At 44.4% G+C, this 19,986-nt stretch overlaps 1 protein-coding gene across 2 annotated transcripts in view; it reads left to right on the top strand.

Annotated features, from left to right (window-relative positions):
* Window positions 1-7,384, top strand: part of Thsd4 (thrombospondin type 1 domain containing 4) — a 582,503-nt gene extending 575,119 nt beyond the window's left edge. For both annotated transcript variants that reach the window (XM_040274354.2, XM_021727964.3), the window contains one exon: window positions 1,449-7,384. In XM_040274354.2, the coding sequence (XP_040130288.1) occupies window positions 1,449-1,591 (143 nt within the window). In that variant the 3' untranslated portion in view covers window positions 1,592-7,384. The remainder of the gene's footprint in view (window positions 1-1,448) is intronic.
* Window positions 7,385-19,986: the final 12,602 nt, after the last annotated feature.

Here is a 19,986-nt window from a genome sequence, read left to right as displayed (position 1 = left end):
GTTGATTCTAGTTATTAACTCTTGTGCTATGGGTGTCCTATTGAGAAATTTGGAGCCCGACCCCACAGTATGTAGGTCGTAGCCAACTTTTTCTTCTATCAGACGCAGAGTCTCTGATTTGATATCAAGCTCCTTCATCCATTTTGAGTTAACTTTTGTGCATGGTGAGAGAAAGGGATTCAGTTTAATTTTGTTGCATATGGATTTCCAGTTTACCCAGCACCATTTGTTGAAGATGCTATCCTTCCTCCATTTCATGCTTTTAGCCCCTTTATCAAATATAAGATAGTTGTAGTTTTGTGGATTGGTTTCTGTGTCCTCTATTCTGTACCATTGATCCACCCGCCTGTTTTGGTACCAGTACCATGCTGTTTTTGTTACTATAGCTCTATAGTATAGTTTGAGGTCTGGTATCACTATATCGCCTGATTCACACTTCCTGCTTAGAGTTGTTTTTGCTATTCTGGGTCTTTTATTTTTCCATATGAATTTCATGATTGCTTTATCTATTTCTACAAGAAATGCCATTGGGATTTTGATTGGCATTGCATTAAACCTATAGAGAACTTTTGGTAATATTGCCATTTTGATGATGTTAGTTCTGCCTATCCATGAACAGAGTATATTTTTCCATCTTCTAAGATCTTCTTCTATTTCTCTCTTTAGGGTTCTGTAGTTTTCATTGTATAAGTCTTTCACCTCTTTTGTTAGGTTGATTCCCAAGTATTTTTTTTTTTTGAGGATATTGTGAATGGAGTGGTTGTCCTCATTTCCATTTCAGAGGATTTGTCGCTGATATACAGGAATGCCTTTGATTTATGCATGTTGATTTTATATCCTGCCACTTTGCTGAATTCATTTATTAGCTCTAATAGTTTCTTTGTAGACCCTTTTGTGTCTGCTAGGTATAGAATCATGTCATCTGCAAATAGTGATAATTTAAGTTCTTCTTTTCCTATTTTTATGCCTTTAATTTCTTTCGTCTGTCTAATTGCTCTGGCCAGTGTTTCAAGAACTATGTTGAACAGAAGTGGTGAGAGAGGGCATCCCTGTCTTGTTCCAGATTTTAGAGGGAATGCCTTCAATTTTTCTCCATTCAGAATGATGCTAGCCTGAGGCTTAGCATAGATTGCTTTTACAATATTGAGGTATGTTCCTGTTAGCCCTAGTTTTTCTAGAGTTGGAACTACAAGATTAACAAAATAGGGCTGGGGATGTGGCTCAGCGGTATCGCACTTGCCTGGTATGTGGGTTCGATTCCCAGCACTACATATAAATAAATAAAATAAAGGTCTATCAACAACAACAAAAAGTCCTATTTAAAAAACAAAAAAGATTAACAAAATAGCAGGAACAGGACGAAAAGCCATATCCACCGCCCTTCCTCTTTCCTCTGGTCCAGGCTGCCTCTTGAGCTCAGGAGTCTTGTGTTCTCTCTCCCACTACAGATGAGAACTGCAAGGACAAGTACTACAACTGCAACGTGGTGGTCCAGGCCCGTCTCTGTGTCTACAACTACTACAAGACCGCCTGCTGTGCCTCTTGCACTCGTGTGGCCAATAGGCATGCAGGGTTCCTGGGGAGTAGATAACACCCCGCATTCCCGTCAGCAGGGCATCATCCCTGCCCTCCCAGGGGCTATAAGCAATGTGCCTGCCTGGCTCCCTGGCCCAGGACACTGACAGTCAACTTCATCACCACCCTTGCCTTTGGTCAAGTGTACCCAGGAGCTTTGTGCCCCGGATGTTAGTAAGCCACAGTGGGTCCTTTAATCATCATTATGTACTGATGACCCCTTCCTTGAGACCTGGCATCTGCTAACGGTGCTCTCTGAAAACCAAGCCATGGGAAACTCCGTAGCTCTCAGCCCAACTCCTGCCCTGGTGCTTTGCACGTAAGCAGACAGGCCACTAACCAAGCACTGCCTCATCCCTGGTGTGACTGGCCTTCCAAAATTAGCATCCTTGGACAGTCAGAGGCAGCGCTCTGTCCCAAAGACCCGCCAAGCCTTGCTGAGACCTGTGCACCCTCTGTCACCTCAGCCTGGCTATGCCTGTTTTCATTCTCAAAGACATTAGACTGTTTTGCTGCCTTATGACACAGATATCTCACATTAATGTAGTGCTTCATTGTTTAGCAGGTGTATTCACAGATATTAGTTTATTAGTCGTCACAACATCCCAGAATGGGAAGCAGGGGATAAATAATCGTCCCACTTTATTGACAAGGAAATATCTGAGGCTCAGCTCAGGTCATTGACCTGCCATTCCGTGGCAGAACTGAGTGCCTGTTCCAATCACCTGCACATGACCCTTACCCAACCGCACCTCTACCACTATAGAGGTCTTAGGTGTGAAGGATGCAGCTTCATTTCTAACCAAAAGCCTGAAGTTTCCACCAGCAACAAAGCTCAGGCCTTTGAATTCTCTCCTCCACCTGGAGGTCGAGTCCTCATTCCCACGATTCAGATTTCTGTTTCCATTTTCCCCACAAAGTTACAGGCCCTAGTGACAGAGCTCTGCAGGTTTGGCTGAACTCCACCCTCAGCAGAACTGTCCCATGAGACAAGAAAGCCAGAGGGAGAACCAGGTGATTGCCTGGAATTCTGGCTCCATTTCAAGTTGACAAGTCCCTCTGGCCATGGGCCTTCCATGTGGCAAAGCAGATTCCCAAGGCCCACAGCCCTGGGCTCTGGGCTCTAGGCTCTGGGCTCCTGCCTTCCTCAGCCATCTCTCCCATGTTCTTCACCACCTACTAGAAAGTCGAGCCGGTAGGTCCCCAAAAAAAACATCTAAATCACATGACTCCCATGACTCCCAATCCTTACCTCCTCCCAGACTTGACCAGGAAGACCCTTGCCTGTGCTGTCAGCCTGGGAAAAGGAGCTGTGAAGCCCCTCCCATATTTCCTGACTCACTTTATGTAGTTCCAGAGACCTCACGCCTGCAGCAAGGTGTAGCACATATTGAAAGATGAACCAACTGAAAAACCACTTAAGAGCAATATTTTTCTTTTCTTTTATTCATTAAGAAAGGTATCAAGCTAAATAACTGTAAACTTATAGAAAATGTCTCTTATTTTTGGCCCTGGGCATGTTACCCTTGTAAAGCAAGTCTGTATTTTTAGCAACTGAGTTTCTCCCATGAGCTCTTTTACCTGGAACTCTGCCAACTGGATGATTATTTGCAGCTTTGGGAAGTGATATCACCAGCCTGACCCAGCACATGCCACTAGGATTCCCACCAGCCTTGGGCCTTCTGAGGGTCCCTCCCAGCTCCTCTTCCTGGAGAGCACAGGCACCACTTCCCACAGCATCTCCATCTCCCCTGATGCTCATGTGACTCCTGCAGGTCCACAGCCCAGCAGAAGCCCAGCCTGCCCTGCTGACCAAACAAAAGGAGATGTGAGAAGCCACATATATAGACAGTTTCTGTCCAGTGCCTTCTGTTTCCCTCTTGCCACTTGCTTTTGCTTCTTGTCACAGGGAAGTTTTTACTATAATGCAGCTGCTTCCAGATATCACTAAACAAGCTGGTCATTTGAAAGATTGTCTGGAAGAGGTTTTCTTTACATGCTGGAGACAAGACAGAATGGAAGAGAGGAAGGCTGACTTTTAGCTCCAGTGAGGGAAAATGTTCTAGCCATCAAAGCTGCCCAACAGAGGCATGGGCCACCACACCCCTGGGTCTCTCTGTCCCCAAAGGGACTTCTCTGTCAAGTAGAAGGAAGGGGCACATGCTGGTCCTTCCAACTCAGGAATCTCATGACCAGGTGAGGTCAACATGGCTTTGTCTCTTTGACATGAAACAGTGTCCTGTGATCCTGAATGTCACCTAACAGTTCCTTCAAAGGACTATGATCCTCCCATGATAATGGCCAGGTAGGAACAAAGGGACATGTCTTCCAGGAAAAAGGGCACCTCAGCAAGAGGTCTTTTTATTCTTACAACAAACAACTGAGTTGTTCTTGGAGTTTGTTAGTCTTTGGAAGGTTGTAGATTATAGAACAGAGGGTTTGTTGACATTTTTGTCTTAGAAAGCCAATTCTTGCTAATTCCCTAGTTTTTTATTCGGGTATCCAAATGCCCTTCTCCATCACAAAACCCATGCAGTCAGACCGTCGGGTGTTTCCAGACCACTTTCCTGGGAGGAAGTCTGAGAAAAGCCCGCCTTGGGATGACTCTCTCCCTCCAGGTGGCTCTGTCTCCTTCCTCTGTCCCCATTTTTTCACCCTCTCCTTTTATTATCTGCCATCTCCTTCTCAGGTCTCTCCATTTTTCCTACCTTGCCATAATGTGGTATTGAAGTTTTTATCTTAACAGGTTTTTTTTCTGTGCATTGGATTGCCCCATTTCATGATCTGAGTTTTTTAATTAGATAAACTAAAGCTATGATATGTTTTTGACGCAAGAAAAACAAAACTTCCAACAAAAGTAGTTTGCTTTGTTTCTTTCACTATCAGAAAAGAAAATGGTGCCTCTTGCTGCCCTAGGTAGAAGCCAACCCGACCTATCCATCCTCCACGTTCTCACCACCACCTGTAGTTTTTGCCACGGAAAAGGGACCTCATAATAACACTAACAAGACACCTTGTCAACCCGGCCACTAGAGGGCATCAGTTCCCTTCATTAAGCCATAGCTGCCAGCTGGTGGGAAACCACAGTGAGGGAGACTCCTTCCGACTCTTGGGAGTCACAAGAGCCACTGTATGGCAGGAATGCTCAGAGCTGCCCTATCTGTCCTTTTGTCTCACTTCTCTGGCCCAGAGTTCATTGGATATTGTTTTTTTCTTTATGTCCTTGAATATGTATCTCCCACTTATTCTCAAAGTGTTTAGGTTCAGCACTTTTTATTTTAGAAAGTGTGGCTTTATAAAGGAGTGAAAGGGACACCAGCCTGGTTTATTTTCATGGAGCTGTAGGCAGAGAGAGAAATCTAGATATTGCCTTTCCAGGCCACTATTACTGAGCATGGTGGCTCATGCCTATAATCCCGTGACTCAGGAGGCTGAGACAGGAGAATCTCAAACTCAAGCCAGCCTTCCTAAGCAACTGTCTTTTTTTTATTATTATTAATACACCTATTTTAGAGTTGAAATATCAATTTCTAATGTGGAAGAAAACATAAATATAAGACAAGCTGAATGATTGTATCAGTTTGGAAGGCAGAGACCAGCATTTGATCCCTTGTCATACAAGACATTTTTTAATATGACTTAGGAAAATAGATGCCCTACCAATAGAAACTGTGGATAACAATGAAATTGTGGAGCTAATGGCTTGGGTAACAGGTTCTGAATCAAATAAGATCAGGGAAGCTAGAATAAATCCCAAAGCTTCACAAGTCAGTAGGAAGCAACATAAAGGTTTACATTTGGAATTTTTTTTTAGCTACACAAGTAACAGGTGCAAGAGATGTAAGAGTTTCAGGTAACTCAGCTCAGTGTATTGAGAAAGCAGGAGGAAGCCACCAAAAAAAATAAAGCTTAAAATACCTTTAGACTATGCAAGAAGAAAACATGGACGAGAGTCAAACCCCTTTTTGTCTGTGATCATTGGAGCCATGCTTTAGGAAGACTGTTGATCACGTGTTTTCAGATGAGAATGTCGAGTCCAAGTGAAGAATGCAGATGATCAGAAACAGCAGAAAGGACCTCCTGAGAACGTGCAGCCTGGAGCAGAGACTCAGGCACCAGGAAAGCCATCTTAGGACAAGGAGGTACAAGTTGCAGGGAGCCAAATGTTAACTCTTGCGGGAAAACCAACTGTCCACAAGTTGGATCCTGTTGAAGGCAGAGGGACTCTAAGGCAGGTGGTGACTGACCCGTCATGGAGGTGTGAGCAGAGGCCAAATGGCCATGTGTTGGGCTGCAGGAGAGGGATTCAGACATCTGGCTGGGCACCATCATGTTCAAGGTCATTTTCAGGTCTGGGCTTTGGTGATTCTGTAAGAAGCACAGTTTTCTCTAATCCATCTGTTCTGGGATGGCAAGTGCACTGCCTACATACTTCCCCTTCCTGACTTTTGCCACCCTGTCAGCCAGTTCAAGCTCGCCAGTACACCGCTCCCCTGAGCTGCCTGTGGCCTCATATCTCAGAGCATCACTAACAATGTGGTCAGCGTTGCCTCATCTGGTCCTGTGCCACAGAGGAGTGTGCAGGCATGCTGTGACCCTAGCTGCCTCTCTGGGATCACACATGTTGATGGAGGCTGAGCCTCCTCCTGGCTGGGCTCCTTTACCTAACAGAACTCTCTTACCTCCTCTGATTTCTTGCACCTTTGCTGGTGCAAAGTAATTCTGTCCACCCTGAACCATCTGTCCCCCATTCCTGGGCCTATCCAACTCCCATCATGCCATGGAAAAATGACCACGAGATGGTGGAAATTTCCAGCCAACCTTCTCAGCATCTTCCAGACAATGAGTCCCTCACCTCAGTGAGAGGAAACCCATTCTGTTACACAAACTAACTCCCACATGCCTTGACCCCCAGCTCCCCGCCATCCAGTTTGACAGAAGGATATAATTTGTTATAACTTATTATTTTGTTCTTTGTAAATACAAAATGTTTATAGGAAATATGTATTCTGAACTCTATGTGCAGAATGAGTCATTACACCAAAATAGTTCTATTATTTAGAGTATGTTAATTTTAAAGGGACCTAATAGGTATTTATTTACATATGCCATCCACATTTTGTGTAAGATCATCTGATCATACTAACCCAGTTCCCTGGAATGTTGCACACAATAATGCCTAAGAGATTCTAAGTCCGTTTTTTACAATTGTTTAGTATACTGATTAGCCAAACTCCTTGGGGTTTGAGGTCAAGTATAAACTGCTCCGCTTTTTGACTTGTTCAAGGGACTTTCACCCCTGGTATTGTACCTGAACCGGATTGCCACCTTTCTGTCTTAAATATTATATTTCCTCATATAATCTGCTCTCTCCTCATCCCCCAACATTTGGAGAAGGACATGTGTCTTGTCCTTCTCGTTCTTTCTTTGTTGCCCTCTCTGTTGGGCTCACCAGCATCTGTTGCTCAGGAGGACTGGTCAGAGCTGGTAAGGAGGAGGGTCGCCTGGCAGGATGGGGTAGCCTCCTCATTTCTGATGACACCTCCACAGTCCCTGCTGGGGACTGCTGGGGCCAGTTCCTTGGGGACGTCCTGTGAACCACATGACTCAGAGCAATAAGTTCACTAAATGCTCCCATCAATTCCATGTTCCTTCATAGTGTTAAATTATTATGTAAGAAGGTGGTGAGTAGAAGGTGAATTATATGAGTAAATACAGTCTGTTTTTCTCTTCAGCAAAAATGACAACTATTTTTGTGTATGACTAATTTATTTTTATTGTAAAAATACAATAAACTGGTTAAAAGATCTGCTTTGGTAACATGTGTTTTCTCCGACCTTACTCATGCTCTATCCACATTATTTCCAGTACTACCCGCCTCCAAAAAGAAGAATGGAGCCCTTCAGAGGGAGTTGGCTTGTCAGATGTTGACCTGGGTGCTCTCTGAGCAACCGGGCCAATGGGGAACAGGACACGCCCTTGATAAAAAGAACTCAAGCCTGTTAGTTGACCCAAGTTCTGCACCTTGGCTGTGTGTCAGAATCACCTGAGACGCTTAAACACTTGGGCACGTGCACCACCTCCCAGGATTGCAAATTCACATGTATTTCCTTAAACCTCCCCCAGGTAATTCTACTGTGCAGGAAAGACTGAGCGCCACCCTCTTGGTTCAGTCGGTTCCATCTCTCACTTGAATTAAGGTCCTTCAAAATCCCCTTGAGCTAACCTCACCTTGGTCTCAATTTTAGCAGGATGTTTGGCAAATCTTTCAAGTTATCTTGGTGCATAATAAAGTAAAATATGACTTGGATCTTAGCATCAGTTGAAAGTTGTCCTTGGCTAGCATGTCTCTGGTGGAATGCCTACAAGCTCTGTTCCTGACTCTTGTCTTATGCAACAGTTCACCAATAAGTCTCAGAAACATTATTTTACCTAAGATGCTACATTCTCCTGCTCCCACGCACCTTTTCTACCTGGAAAACTTCCATCTATTCTCTATATTTTATCCTGGTAAAATTCACTTACCGTAAAATTCATCATTAAAACCATTTTCAAGTGTCCAACAAAGTGTTATTTAGAACATTCACCATGTTATGCAACCATCCCCCCAAACTCCATTTATTCTTCAGCGCCCAAATCAGAAGTTCACTATGTGCCTGAGAGCATGATGAATACACTAGCTTCTCTTCACAGCCATATGTCAAAGTTAGAGACCCAGGTTTCCCTCTGCGCAGCCAATACTTGGTGGTGCTGGGATCCTAAAGCGCCCCCTAGAGACTGGAGCTTGTATCGTCCCCATCTCTGTCTCCCCAGGACCTGATAAATGATATGGTCTCAAGATATATTCTGCATGTGTTCTAGCCAATGAGTATAGATTCCATGAGAACTGGATGAAAAAGAGCAGCACTGTTTGCCCAAGTTCAGTGTGACCACTGTGACCTCAGGCTGCCATGGATGTTTCAGAGCCACCAGGAGTAAATAAGTCCACTCTGTGATAAGGGCCAGGCCCAAGCGTGGACCACCAGTCTCCCTTCTAGGGGATACTGTCAGGCAGGTTATTGACCACCAGGAAAGAACCCAGAGGATGACAACCAGGACAGGAATGGTCCTGATGGGGGAACTGAGTGTCTTCAACCTTCGGACACTTCAAGACTATCAGGGACAGATAACCAGAACCTGGATACCCCCAACAGATCAGAGCAGGTAAGTGACAAGGGAGTCAGATTGGTTCAAAATGAGATGTTCCCAGCAATCAGAGAGGCTTAACAGTGGGAAAGAGTAATAGACAGTATTATGGTTTGGATGTGAGGTGTCTCACAAAAGCTCACGTGTGAGACAATGCAAGAATGTTCAGGGGAGAAATGATTAGGTTGTGAGAGCCTTAACCCAATCAGTAACTGAACCCCCTGATGGGGATTAACTGAGTGGTAACTGAAGTAGTAGGTGAGGCTGAAGGAGGTGGAAATTGGGGCTGTGGCTTTGGGGTATATATTTGTATCTAGAGTGGAGTCTCTTCTCTTTTCTTCTTCTTCTTCTTCTTCTTCTTCTTCTTCTTCTTCTTCTTCTTCTTCTTCTTCTTCTTCTTCTTCTTCTTTTCTCTCTCTCTCTCTCTCTCTCTCTCTCTCTCTCCTCCCCTTTCTGATCATCACATGAGCTGCTTCCTTCCCTCTGCCACACTCTTCCACTATGACGTTCTGCCTCCCCTCCAGCCCCAGGGAATGGAGGTGATCTTCTATAGACTAAGACCTCTGAAACTGTGAGCCCTTGAATAAACTTTTCTTCCCTAAAATTGTTCTGGTCAGATCTTTTAGTCACAGCAGGAAAAAAAAAAGCTGATTAAAACAGACAGTGAGACCCTCAAAAAAGGAGTTATCAGAAACATTGAGGAAGAGGGAAGTTATGAATATAGATTGTATGTAATATAATATGATCAAATCTGTGTAAAACTTCTTGTATGTGATGTGGGGTGTGGAAGCAGAAGCATGTGATACATATAGCAGTGGATATCATGGTGTCTTCCATTTGCTTTTATGTGTGAGTGTGTGTGTTTGAGAGAGAGAGAGAGAGAGAGAGAGAGAGAGAGAGAAAGAGAGAGAGAAGATGAACAAATAAGGTAAAAAGAATTTAGGTGACTAAATGCCTATTAATGAAGGTATACATCCTTTATACTATACATGTCTGAAGTGTCAATTTTTCTAAAACAAAAAGTTATGGGGTAAAATAAAGTACCAAAAAAAGCAAAAGGAGAACTCCCACCTTTTGCAAATCTTCCCTAAGTTGTCTAATATGAATCACCTGTTTGCTCATTCAATCAGCCGCCAGGTGCCTGTGCCTACACTAGAACAGGCCTGGAAATCTGCATGGGATTCCAGATACCAGATGATCTGATAATCATCATCGAGGCCAGGAAACTCTAATTAGCTGAGCACCTACTATGTGCCAGATATCATCTAGGCCCTTTCCATTATTTAATTTCATCTTCTCAACAACTCTCATGAAGTGAGCACTCTTCTGTGGCCATTTTATGGCAAAATAAATGAAGGCTCAAAGAGAATAAGTAACATGATTGAAGACACAGCTATTAAATGGCAGGATCTGGCTTAGTTTTTTTTTTTTTTTTAAGCCTCATTATGTAATGAAATAAAATGGACCTTCAAAAAGAATCATGATCTTGAGGGGCCCCTCCCTGCAATCCCAGGGTTCAGTTGTTTGGGGTAGGGACCAAACAACTAATATTTCTTCAGGAAATATTAGCAGGGGCTTAGAGTCCCTGGGAAAAGTGTGTCTAAGTTGGGGACCTTGTTGAATTTAGGTGTTGACTCAGGGATCTGTGCTGGGCCCTGACCCTAAACAAGCTCCCTAGTGTTGCTGATGCTGCTGGTCCAGGATCACACTTTGGACAGTGAGACACTGAGTGTCGTGGGAATGTTGCAGGCTTTCTTGGATCCACTGGGAAGATAAGCAAATGACTTCTGAGGTTCTGTATATAACTTTCTTCTGCAAAGTGCAGCTTCTTTTTTTTCTAATTGATTTTTCAATTAAAAATTTTATTGACAGATATGCCTAATTGACTTTTTATTGATTCTTTTTAATTATATCTAACATTAGGACACATTTTCACATAATCACAAAATCATGGAATATAACTTGCTCTAGTTCAGCCTCCAGCACCTCCCCCTCCTCCCTTCCTCTGCTCCCCTCCAGCTACTGATATTTCTGCAGTTTATTTATAGTTTTTTATAGCGTCTCATGGATATACTTGATGTTGGGATCCTGTGGTGTATTCATGTATGCATGTCAGATTGATTCCACTGTCTCTTCCCTTTCCCAGTTTCTCCTTCCTCCCGCTCCATTCCCTTTGTCTAACTACTGATCTTTCCTTGATTTTAATGAAATTACCTCTCCCTTTTTTTTCTTTCTCTCTCTTTCTTTCTCCCCTCTACCCCACCCCATATTTTGGATCAGCTTCCACATATTAGAGAAAAATTCGACCTCTGGCTCTTTTCACTTAGCATGATAGTCTCCAGTTCCATTCATTTACCAGCAAATGCCATAATTTCATTCGTCTTTAAGGCTGAGTAATATTCCATTGTGTATATATACCACATCTGACTTCAGGAAAGAACACAGGAAGAGCAGTTGCGGTTGCACTTGTCTCCATTTACCAAGAAAGCAAACAGCCCCAGGACCCCCTCCTATATCCAGCAAACTTCCTCTTATTGGCTAAATTAGCTTTGCCCTGATTAGCTTGAACCAATCAGGATCCATCATTGGTTTCTGGACACATGACTTTGCTGGACACAATGGTGTTCTGTTAGCCCAGAAGCAAGATGGGAATGATGTCTGATCCCTGCACCCTTTGAGATAGGAGCCAAGAACTTCAAACACTGCAGTGTCTGTTCATCATCTTCCACCCACTGGGGAGCCTCTCCAATAAAGGTTAAGGCTGCCATCTTCCCTTCATTCAACAAATATTTATTGAGCATCCACTATGTGTCCAGCACTTTTTTGGGCATTAGAAATGCATAACTCCAACAGATCCTACAAATGCTGTGTAACCTAAAACACTTGCAAACAGAGGACACCCTGGATGAGTGGCCAGTGAAGGGGCAGATGCAGCTAGGTGTCTGCAAAGAACCTACTATAAAGTAACACTGTGGGGCTGTCTGTGTTCTGTAGCTGGAATGGGTGACACAGACTTGTCTCTTGATCAGATGGTTAAGGAGCTTGCACTTGTAGCACCTCTGGGCAATATCATCCACATGTCCTTTCACATACAGAGACCCCCTGGGCAACAGGGTACCTCCTTCTGCTCCATTTTTCAGCTGGGAAAACCAGGTGTCAGCCAGGTAAGGAACTGTCTTGTAATCACATAGATCATGCATGATGGCGGAATTCGAACCCACATCTGTCTGGTTTCAGAGCTTGTCTTGTTCCACTGAATGGGACTGCCTGTCCTAAAGCATCACACATCCATATGTGAGGCAAAACTCCCTTTAAAACTGAACTTGGGCCAGAACTGGCTTCCTGAACATGTGGAGTTGATCACGGCAGACTTCGTTGTTGATTATTGTGGCTTCACAGAGATTCTCTCACTCTGAGACTCAGGACAAATGGGCCCCACACTCCTGTGACATTTACACATACACCCATTTCTTCCAGGGAAGATGCTCCAAGGAGCCACCTTTACTTGTCTGTCCTGCTTAACATGTACATTCTTTTTTCAAAGCCCAGGGTCAATTCTAATTGGAGGCTAACCAAAGGAGGAAGGGGGACAAGTGTACTGGGACCCAAAGAATTAAATTTGTTTGAACTTGATGCCAGTGCCAGCCTCAAGCTTCTCACCCTGACCATAGAATTCCTGGCTGCTGCTTCCACATGAGCCCCAAGTGCTATCAGCCTGGCTTTCAGTATTGTTTTGCTTGGTGGCTCCTCGAAGCTCAGAACCATGCCCCTCACAACTAACCCACACTCTTAGGTACTGCCCCTGTGGGCATCATCCACGGCTGCATGACAAACCACCTTACCCCAATGCCACCATTAATCCAGCACCAAATTCAGGTAATAATTTCTTAACTGCCATGAGCTAAGCCAATATGAAAAGAATGCAGCAGAGCAGGCACACAAGAGTGGCGTGGTGTTATTACCTGCCCAGCCCAAAGCAACTCCCACCATTCAGTTGATTCCTATCTCCATGTGAAGGGCAACTGAGTTTCAGCAAAACAGTCTCCCGTCAATGTTGGTTTTAATTCTGCTTTGAAGTCGTGTTTTTATTTAGTTAGCAACTTCGTCTTGATTTTACTATCATATTAAGAGTGACCCTTCTACTCAGGAAGCGCTGGAAGCTCTCTGCCACAGGAAGCCTCAGCAGCAATCAAGATGGCAAAAGGCCAGTCATTACCTGCCCAGGCCTGTCCACAACCGCACCAGGGCTCTTATGTGGTCAGGTGCTGCAGCCTGGATTCAGAAATGGTCATTTCATTTATTCTGCCGGTGACCACACTGTGAGGGAGCAGCAGGCAGGTCTGTGTCCAGAAAATTCCCAGGCTCTCAGGTTCCGGGCATCTACTCCCGAGCATGGCAGGTGCTCCCAGGAAGTCACCATCATCTCCACTATTCCTCCAAGCACTTTAGAGCTCCCTGCCCCTCATGGCCGCTAGAAGTTAACTCAAGAGGCTCCTCCACTTTACCCTGCCCTACTCTGAACATCTGCTGGATAAGGTGCCCTCTCAGTACAATGTTTTCCTAATCCTGTTGCTTTCATACTTTTTTTTTCCTACTGTAAAGTGTAGCATGACAAAGACTCTGGACCAAGCGTGACTGGCAGAATTTCATCAGTGTGTAACAGACCCTCATAAATGACAGGTTTTCCAGGTTTAACCTAATCTTAATTCCGTAATATTCCTCCAGCTCATTGCACACCAATTTCCAGTAATCTGATCCTTAAAGAAATCACCTCTAAAATACACAAAAACCAAAAGTGTAACCCAAAACTCTGTCTCCATCTCAATAATTCTTGTAGTAGCAAAGGAAATCCTTTTTGGGGGAAATACTGTATATTTTAATGCCAAAGTGCCATTCGGTGATTCAATGCAACGAATCTAATTCCATTCCATTCAACACCCATATTCTAGATGTTTATGAAACGTTGGGAGCTCTAACACACATGAACCAATGTATCAGAACAAAATTTAGCAAATGTTCCAATGGGATGGAGATGCCACCACGATGTTACACAATGTCTCGTGACCCCATTATATAAGCTCCTCTTTAGTTCTTTGGTAAAGGAAACAAAATTGTGCATTAAACACTGGAAAACTTTGCCAGGACTCGTCACTGAGTTTAAACCCTCTGCCTCAAGTTGCAAGTATGTACTGATGACGTTTTCTTTTCTATAACTTCAAATCCCCACGATTATGCTAGAATTTGGGGGAATAAAACATTCTATAAAGCCGGGGAGAGCTTCTCTCACGGGATAATGCTTCCATCTTGTGGTCTTTCTGGGCATTGCAAGTGTTTTGTAATTACTGGTACATGTTACCTTACATCTGGAGAGAACCTGAGGGGTCCTTAATTTAAGTCCTCTGCCCTCACCCAGGTAAGACTTGTTTACTATTTACTCACTGTAGTGGCCCAGAGAGGGAAAGAGACTTATCCACCCCACACAGCTAATAGGTAGTCTCTTACCTAAGGTTCCTGCAATCCTCTTGTTCCTTTTTAGGAAAAGGAAACCTTTCTGCAATCAAAATTCTAGCAAGTATAAAAAGATCAAAAGCAAGGGTTTTCTGGTGGAAGTGACAACAAGACCACCCTTGCCAGCCCACCTTGAAAACCATTGTCATACACCAGGGGCTGCGTTTCTGGCCAAAAAAAAAAAAAAAAAAAAAAAAAAACATGACTGGAAACTCAAGAGTCATCCCTGGGAAAAGGGCATTCCAATCTCAGGGAGCTGATCACTTTGTCCAGTTTTCTGTTTCAGCCCTTTCATTAAAACACATTCTCTTTATGGATTATAGCAATTCTTCATTTTCACACCTTTCTTCCCAGAGTCTCTAAATTGATTTGTTTTCAGTTGCAAGTAAATGTTTTGACCTCTTAGGACGGCATGGCCAGTGGTGCCGGCGGTGGGGAAGTGGGCAGCAGCGTGAAGGGCCTGGGTGCTGGCGGGAGCCGTGGACACCAGGGGGCAGGTCGACCCTCTCCTGCAGGTCTGAGAGGGGTGCCCAGCTTGGAGCGGCAATCTTCAGGGACCCTGGGCTGGCTACCTCCACTCAGTAGCTCAACGGGTAATTATCAGGCCCTTCAACAAGACACAAATTTCTGGCTCTCATAAAGCTGGTGGCCTCGGTGGAGGTCACAGGCCATCACGAGTGCACGATGGTTTCTGATGTGGGGAGCCATCGGGGTTGAGGAGAGACATCAGAGCCGGTGTTGGGGTGAGAGAAGGAGTCAGCTGGAGAAGGAGGGGAAGGGCATTCCAAGTCCCCAACATCGGGAGTAGACCGAAAGGAAGGGAGGCCCTCCTTCCCGGGGACAATGCCCACCGCGGCTCCGCCCCGGCGCGCCGCACCTTGGCTCCGACCAGGAGGGGGCGCTGAGGCCCAATAGCCAAGGCGCTCCACGCCTGCGCGGGGATTCTCCTCTCGGGTTTCAGGGGGGACACCTCACAAACTGCGTAGAGAGAGGTGAGAATTGTCAGTGAAGACAGGCTTAGGGTGGAGGTGGTGGAAGCAGAGGAGAAAAGCAGAAAAGATTTGGAGAGTGTGTCCAAAGTCGTCAACCACATTTCTTGTTTCACTTTTGTCATGTAAAATTTCAATGGCAGACAAAATTAGAAATAACAGGTGGATAAAACACAAGTCCTCCTCACTGTCATCAGCCATCAGTTTTAATTATTCTCAGTTCAGTCACCTGCTTTCATTCTTTTTTTTTTTTTTTAACTTTTGTAAGCTTCAAAAGCAAATCCAAGACACTGAGAAACTCCTGTAAGTAGTTCAGGATAAATCTCTAGCAGGTAAGGATTCTTTTTTATTAGACATAACTATAATGCCATCGTCATAGAAACTAAACAGCTTTGATTGTATTCGTTTTAAACATTTTATTTTCAAAATACTTTCACACGTCCAGGAAAAATATTTTAAGCTTCACTGTCTTATGGCAGGAGCCTCGCCTTAAGATCATGTTCTGGGAAGAACTGATAAATCACACACCAGAACAAACAAACAAAAATGATAGGTCACAAATTTACTGTTAGAAGTTTCCTTTGAAATTAGACTGCCAAAGCCTAGCACCATGGCAAAGCCTATAATCCCAGAGACTAGGAAGGCTGAGGCAAGATGATCTCAAGTCCAAGGCCAGCCCAGAACACTTAGCAAAACCCTCTTTCAAAATTAAAAAAATAAAAATAAAAAGAACTGAATGCCCCTGATTTCAACTCTCAATACTGATGATGATGCAGAGTTCATGTAAGAAATTCTGTCTAAATAGCACAAAAGAGAAAGGACAGCATATGTGAAGGCCATGTGTTGGGAAGAAGTATTCGAGGTACAGGGATCCTAGAGATCTTTGTGGCCAGAGCACAGAGCAGGGCAGGGTGCAGCTGTGCCACCAGGACCCGCCTACAGATTATGATTTAGGGAGAAATGCTTTGAGCATGTGCTTTTTCTAGAATGTCTTTCTAAAGAACATATCCTTCATCTCTGTGGAGGGGCATTGGATATGTGTTACCTCAATTTAACATTTTTGCTAAGTTAATAAATATAGCTAATAAAGAATATGAGAAAACAGAACTTACTTCAATATCTAAAGTCAGGCAAGGGACTTGAGTTGTGGCTCAGCGGCTAAGAGCTTGCCTAGCATGTGTGAGGCACTGGGTTCAATCCTCAGCACCACATAAAAGTACATAAATAAAATAAAGGTATTGTGTCCATCGATAACTAATGTACATATATTTTTAAAAGTCATGTAGGAAAATATGCCACATATTACCTTTGAATACTGTTCATCTTAAGAGTTCCATTTGGGAAGTTTCTATCTATCCTTGCAGCTGTCATGACATTGTCTGGGACCTCAGGAACAATCCACAATAGACACAGGTGCAGTGGCTTCCTTGTGCCAGCACAGCACAACTCAGCCATCCATGGTCATGTGACAGTCTCAAACCCCATGTGTGCATTCCTGCACACACACGCACATGCACACAACCACAGCAACTCCCAGTCGTGCCCAGTGCCACCCCAGAGCTACCCGTTAAAAGCAGACACAGAAAACATGAACGTTTTCCCACAGAATGTCTTTAGCCTTTCTCTATGGATTTTATTATTTTTTGCATTCAGAATCTGCAATCTCTGGCTGGGGTTGTGGTTCAGCGGTAGAGCGCTTGCAAGGCCCTGGGCTTAATCCTCAGCACCACATAAAAATAAATAAAGTGGGGGTATTGTGTCCAATTACAACTAAAAAATATTTTTAAAAAGAAGAATCTGCAATCTCATAGAAAAACTGGGAACAGAAATGCCAGTTCAAAAGTGACTTTCCAGGGCTGGCTCCATGGTAGAGTGCTCGCCTAGCATGCATGAGGCACTGAGTTCGACCCTCAGCACCACATAAATGTAAAGATATTGTGTCCACCTAAAAATAAAAAATAAATATTAAAAAAAAGTGACTTTCCACAAATAAAGCCCAGAATATCTGCTTTATCCTTTAGGCCTACCCAGAGACAAGGTACATCTGGAGAAGATTTCCTTTATTAAATATATAAAAGTATAAAATAGTCAACTTAGGTGACTGAATTTGGATACCAGATCTGTCACTTAGCTCTGTCACTTACTAGCTGTGTGACCTTGGGTAAGTGGCTCAACCTCCCTGTGTTGTCAATTTCCTCTGTAAGATTAAAATAATAATACTCTCCGATGGTGTTGTTCTAAGGATTAAGTTTACACATATAAACACTGAGAATTTAAATTTATTAAATTTTCTTAAAAGATATTTTCTATAAGTATTATTCACAAATATTTCAAATTAACTGATCTCGTTCAAAAATTTGAAAAGTTGTTTTATCTTGATTAGAATTATACGTGGTCATTATTAAACAATACAGAAAACTATAAAGAGAAAAATAGTACAAGATTCCTTCAGAAAAAAATCTTTGAACACTTTGATCAATCTTCCTGATAGCTCCTGAGTCTGCACAACATAATGAGGAAGAGCACTGCAGCCTCATGAACCTGGGGCTCCCAGGGCAGGGGTCCTGGGACATGTGCTTCCTGCATTTGTGAGAACAGATGCAGCAAATGTCCTGTGAACACAGCTGAGGCCAGTCATGCAAAATCTCCCTTCTCAATCCAGGCTGCTTTTGCCCCTCAGGGGACATTTGGTGATGTCTGAAGTCATCTTGGATATCACAACTGGGGTGCTCCTGGCATGGAGCGGGTAGAGCCCAGGGCTGTTGATAAACATCCTAAACATCTCGGTTGTCAGCTCCCATAACCGAGAGTAAAGTGGCCCAAGACGTCAATGGTGTCAAGATTGAAAAACCCTGTCGTAGGCTGTTTCATTCTGGGGAAGAAATAAATATCATAACTAGGAGGGTCAGTCAGCTAATGTGCACTGGCATGGCTGTGCCTCATGTTCAATTTTTAAAATACTTCTATGCTAGTTTTCAGATAGCTCTCCACCCCACCCCACTCCCTGGGGAACCCAGATCCTCTCTTTAGCCAAGGTTTTATGCCTGGTACAGCAGGTGCAGGGGAATCCCCAGGATGGGCCCACCCCCACTGTAGGCTGCAGCTGTTCCCATCAGCAGAGGCCCAGGCCTGACCAGCTGCTGGAGATTTCAGCCCTGCCCTGGTTTAATGAGGGAAAGAAAATGAGACATGACCAACTTTGCATCCTTACCCCTTAATTTCTTCATACATATTTCCTTTTAGTCTTATTATAGGTCACGTTGACTCCAAGTTCCCTTTCTCTTTTCTAGAAATGAAATGAACTTTCTTTTTCCCTGACTGTAATTGCAATACATATGTATTATGAAACTGTGAAATGAGAAAGGGAAATTTCTGCTTGTGGTGAGAAAATCTGCCGTGGAGTCTTCAGAATGCTCTGCTAGAGAACCGAGAAGCTCTTCTGGGGAAAGCGGGACTCGAGAGGAAGGAGCAGCTGACCTAGACATGTGCCTGCCAGTCACATCTCGGGTGCAAAGGAGGCAGGGGGTCACCTGGCCATGAAGCCTCAGGACAGGCTGCTTTGTGTCTGCTTGTCCTGTGACAGGACAGCGACCCTCCAGTTCTGCTCAGGCCTTTGAAAAATTTCAAGGGGACTTCACTAGCCAAGGGCTGCGAAGATTGTGCAAGGAAGTATCTGATTATTTCTAAATGTTATCTTGAGAAGAGAATAAAGAGGTTTTGTTGAGAAGCGTTCCTGCTGGTGTCTGCCTCTTAGAGTTCTGAATCTTCTATTCCTCGCTCTAGAGAAAGAAGCCATTGATTCACAGAGGTCCTGCCAAGGAGAAAGTCGTCCCATGATCTTGGCCAGAAATTCCCCTGGGACACATGAAATCGACCTATAAACTCTGTTTTGTAACTGACTTTGAGGTGGAAACACTGCGGGCATACGTCCATGTAAATGAGTATAGAAATACCACCATTTGCCATGGCTGCTGGCATGCCACAGCAGGGATGGAGCCTGATTTAGCCAGTTGTCTGTAGATGAGTGTTTTACTAAAATTGCTGCAGCTGCAAGTTTAATTAAATCTTTGTGAAACTGTCTGTGGGGAAGGTTACCAGAAGTAGAGTCCCTGGGTGGCCAGCTCTGGAGCCTGTGCACTTGCCATGAGCTCTTCCTCAAAGACAGTGAAGACAACTGTACAGAAAGGAGCATTTTCAAGAACTCCCAGATTGAAACATGATCCCTATGCTGTGAACATGACTTGTCCCAGACCCAAAGCCTGCAGCTGCTGGGATGGAAATTGAGGCCAGCTAGCCTGACCATTGGCCAAATCATGCGGGAGCCACTCCCTGCTCCCTCTGGCAGGACCCAGGTCATGCCTGGGACCTAGTGATGCTGTATTTGATGGCCCCAACTGGCTGGGGCAGGTGATTTACCTGCCAGGGCCCCAAGAAGGAGGTCAGTTCTGCAGCCTTTATCATGCACACCACCTTCTTCCCCACCCCCACCCACCCAGGCCTTCAGGGAGTCAGAGGAAGTTGCTGACCTGTCCCCTGGGGGAATAATTGTATTAATGATAAGGTGGCCTCTGGTGGCTTCCGTCAGCAGATTCAAGGCTTTGAGCTGAGTAATCCTTTGGCGTCTGCCCCAGCAGCTGGTGGTCACAGATTGAGGGCCAGTGCCACCCCCCAACCTCCAGGCTCTGCTTTCCCCTGCACAGGGCTCAGCTGGGGCCAGGCCTCACCTGCC

The sequence above is a fragment of the Ictidomys tridecemlineatus genome, chromosome 5, assembly GCF_052094955.1.
Source record: "Ictidomys tridecemlineatus isolate mIctTri1 chromosome 5, mIctTri1.hap1, whole genome shotgun sequence".
Lineage (NCBI taxonomy): Eukaryota > Metazoa > Chordata > Mammalia > Rodentia > Sciuridae > Ictidomys > Ictidomys tridecemlineatus.
This window is presented reverse-complemented; position numbering and strand designations above follow the sequence as displayed.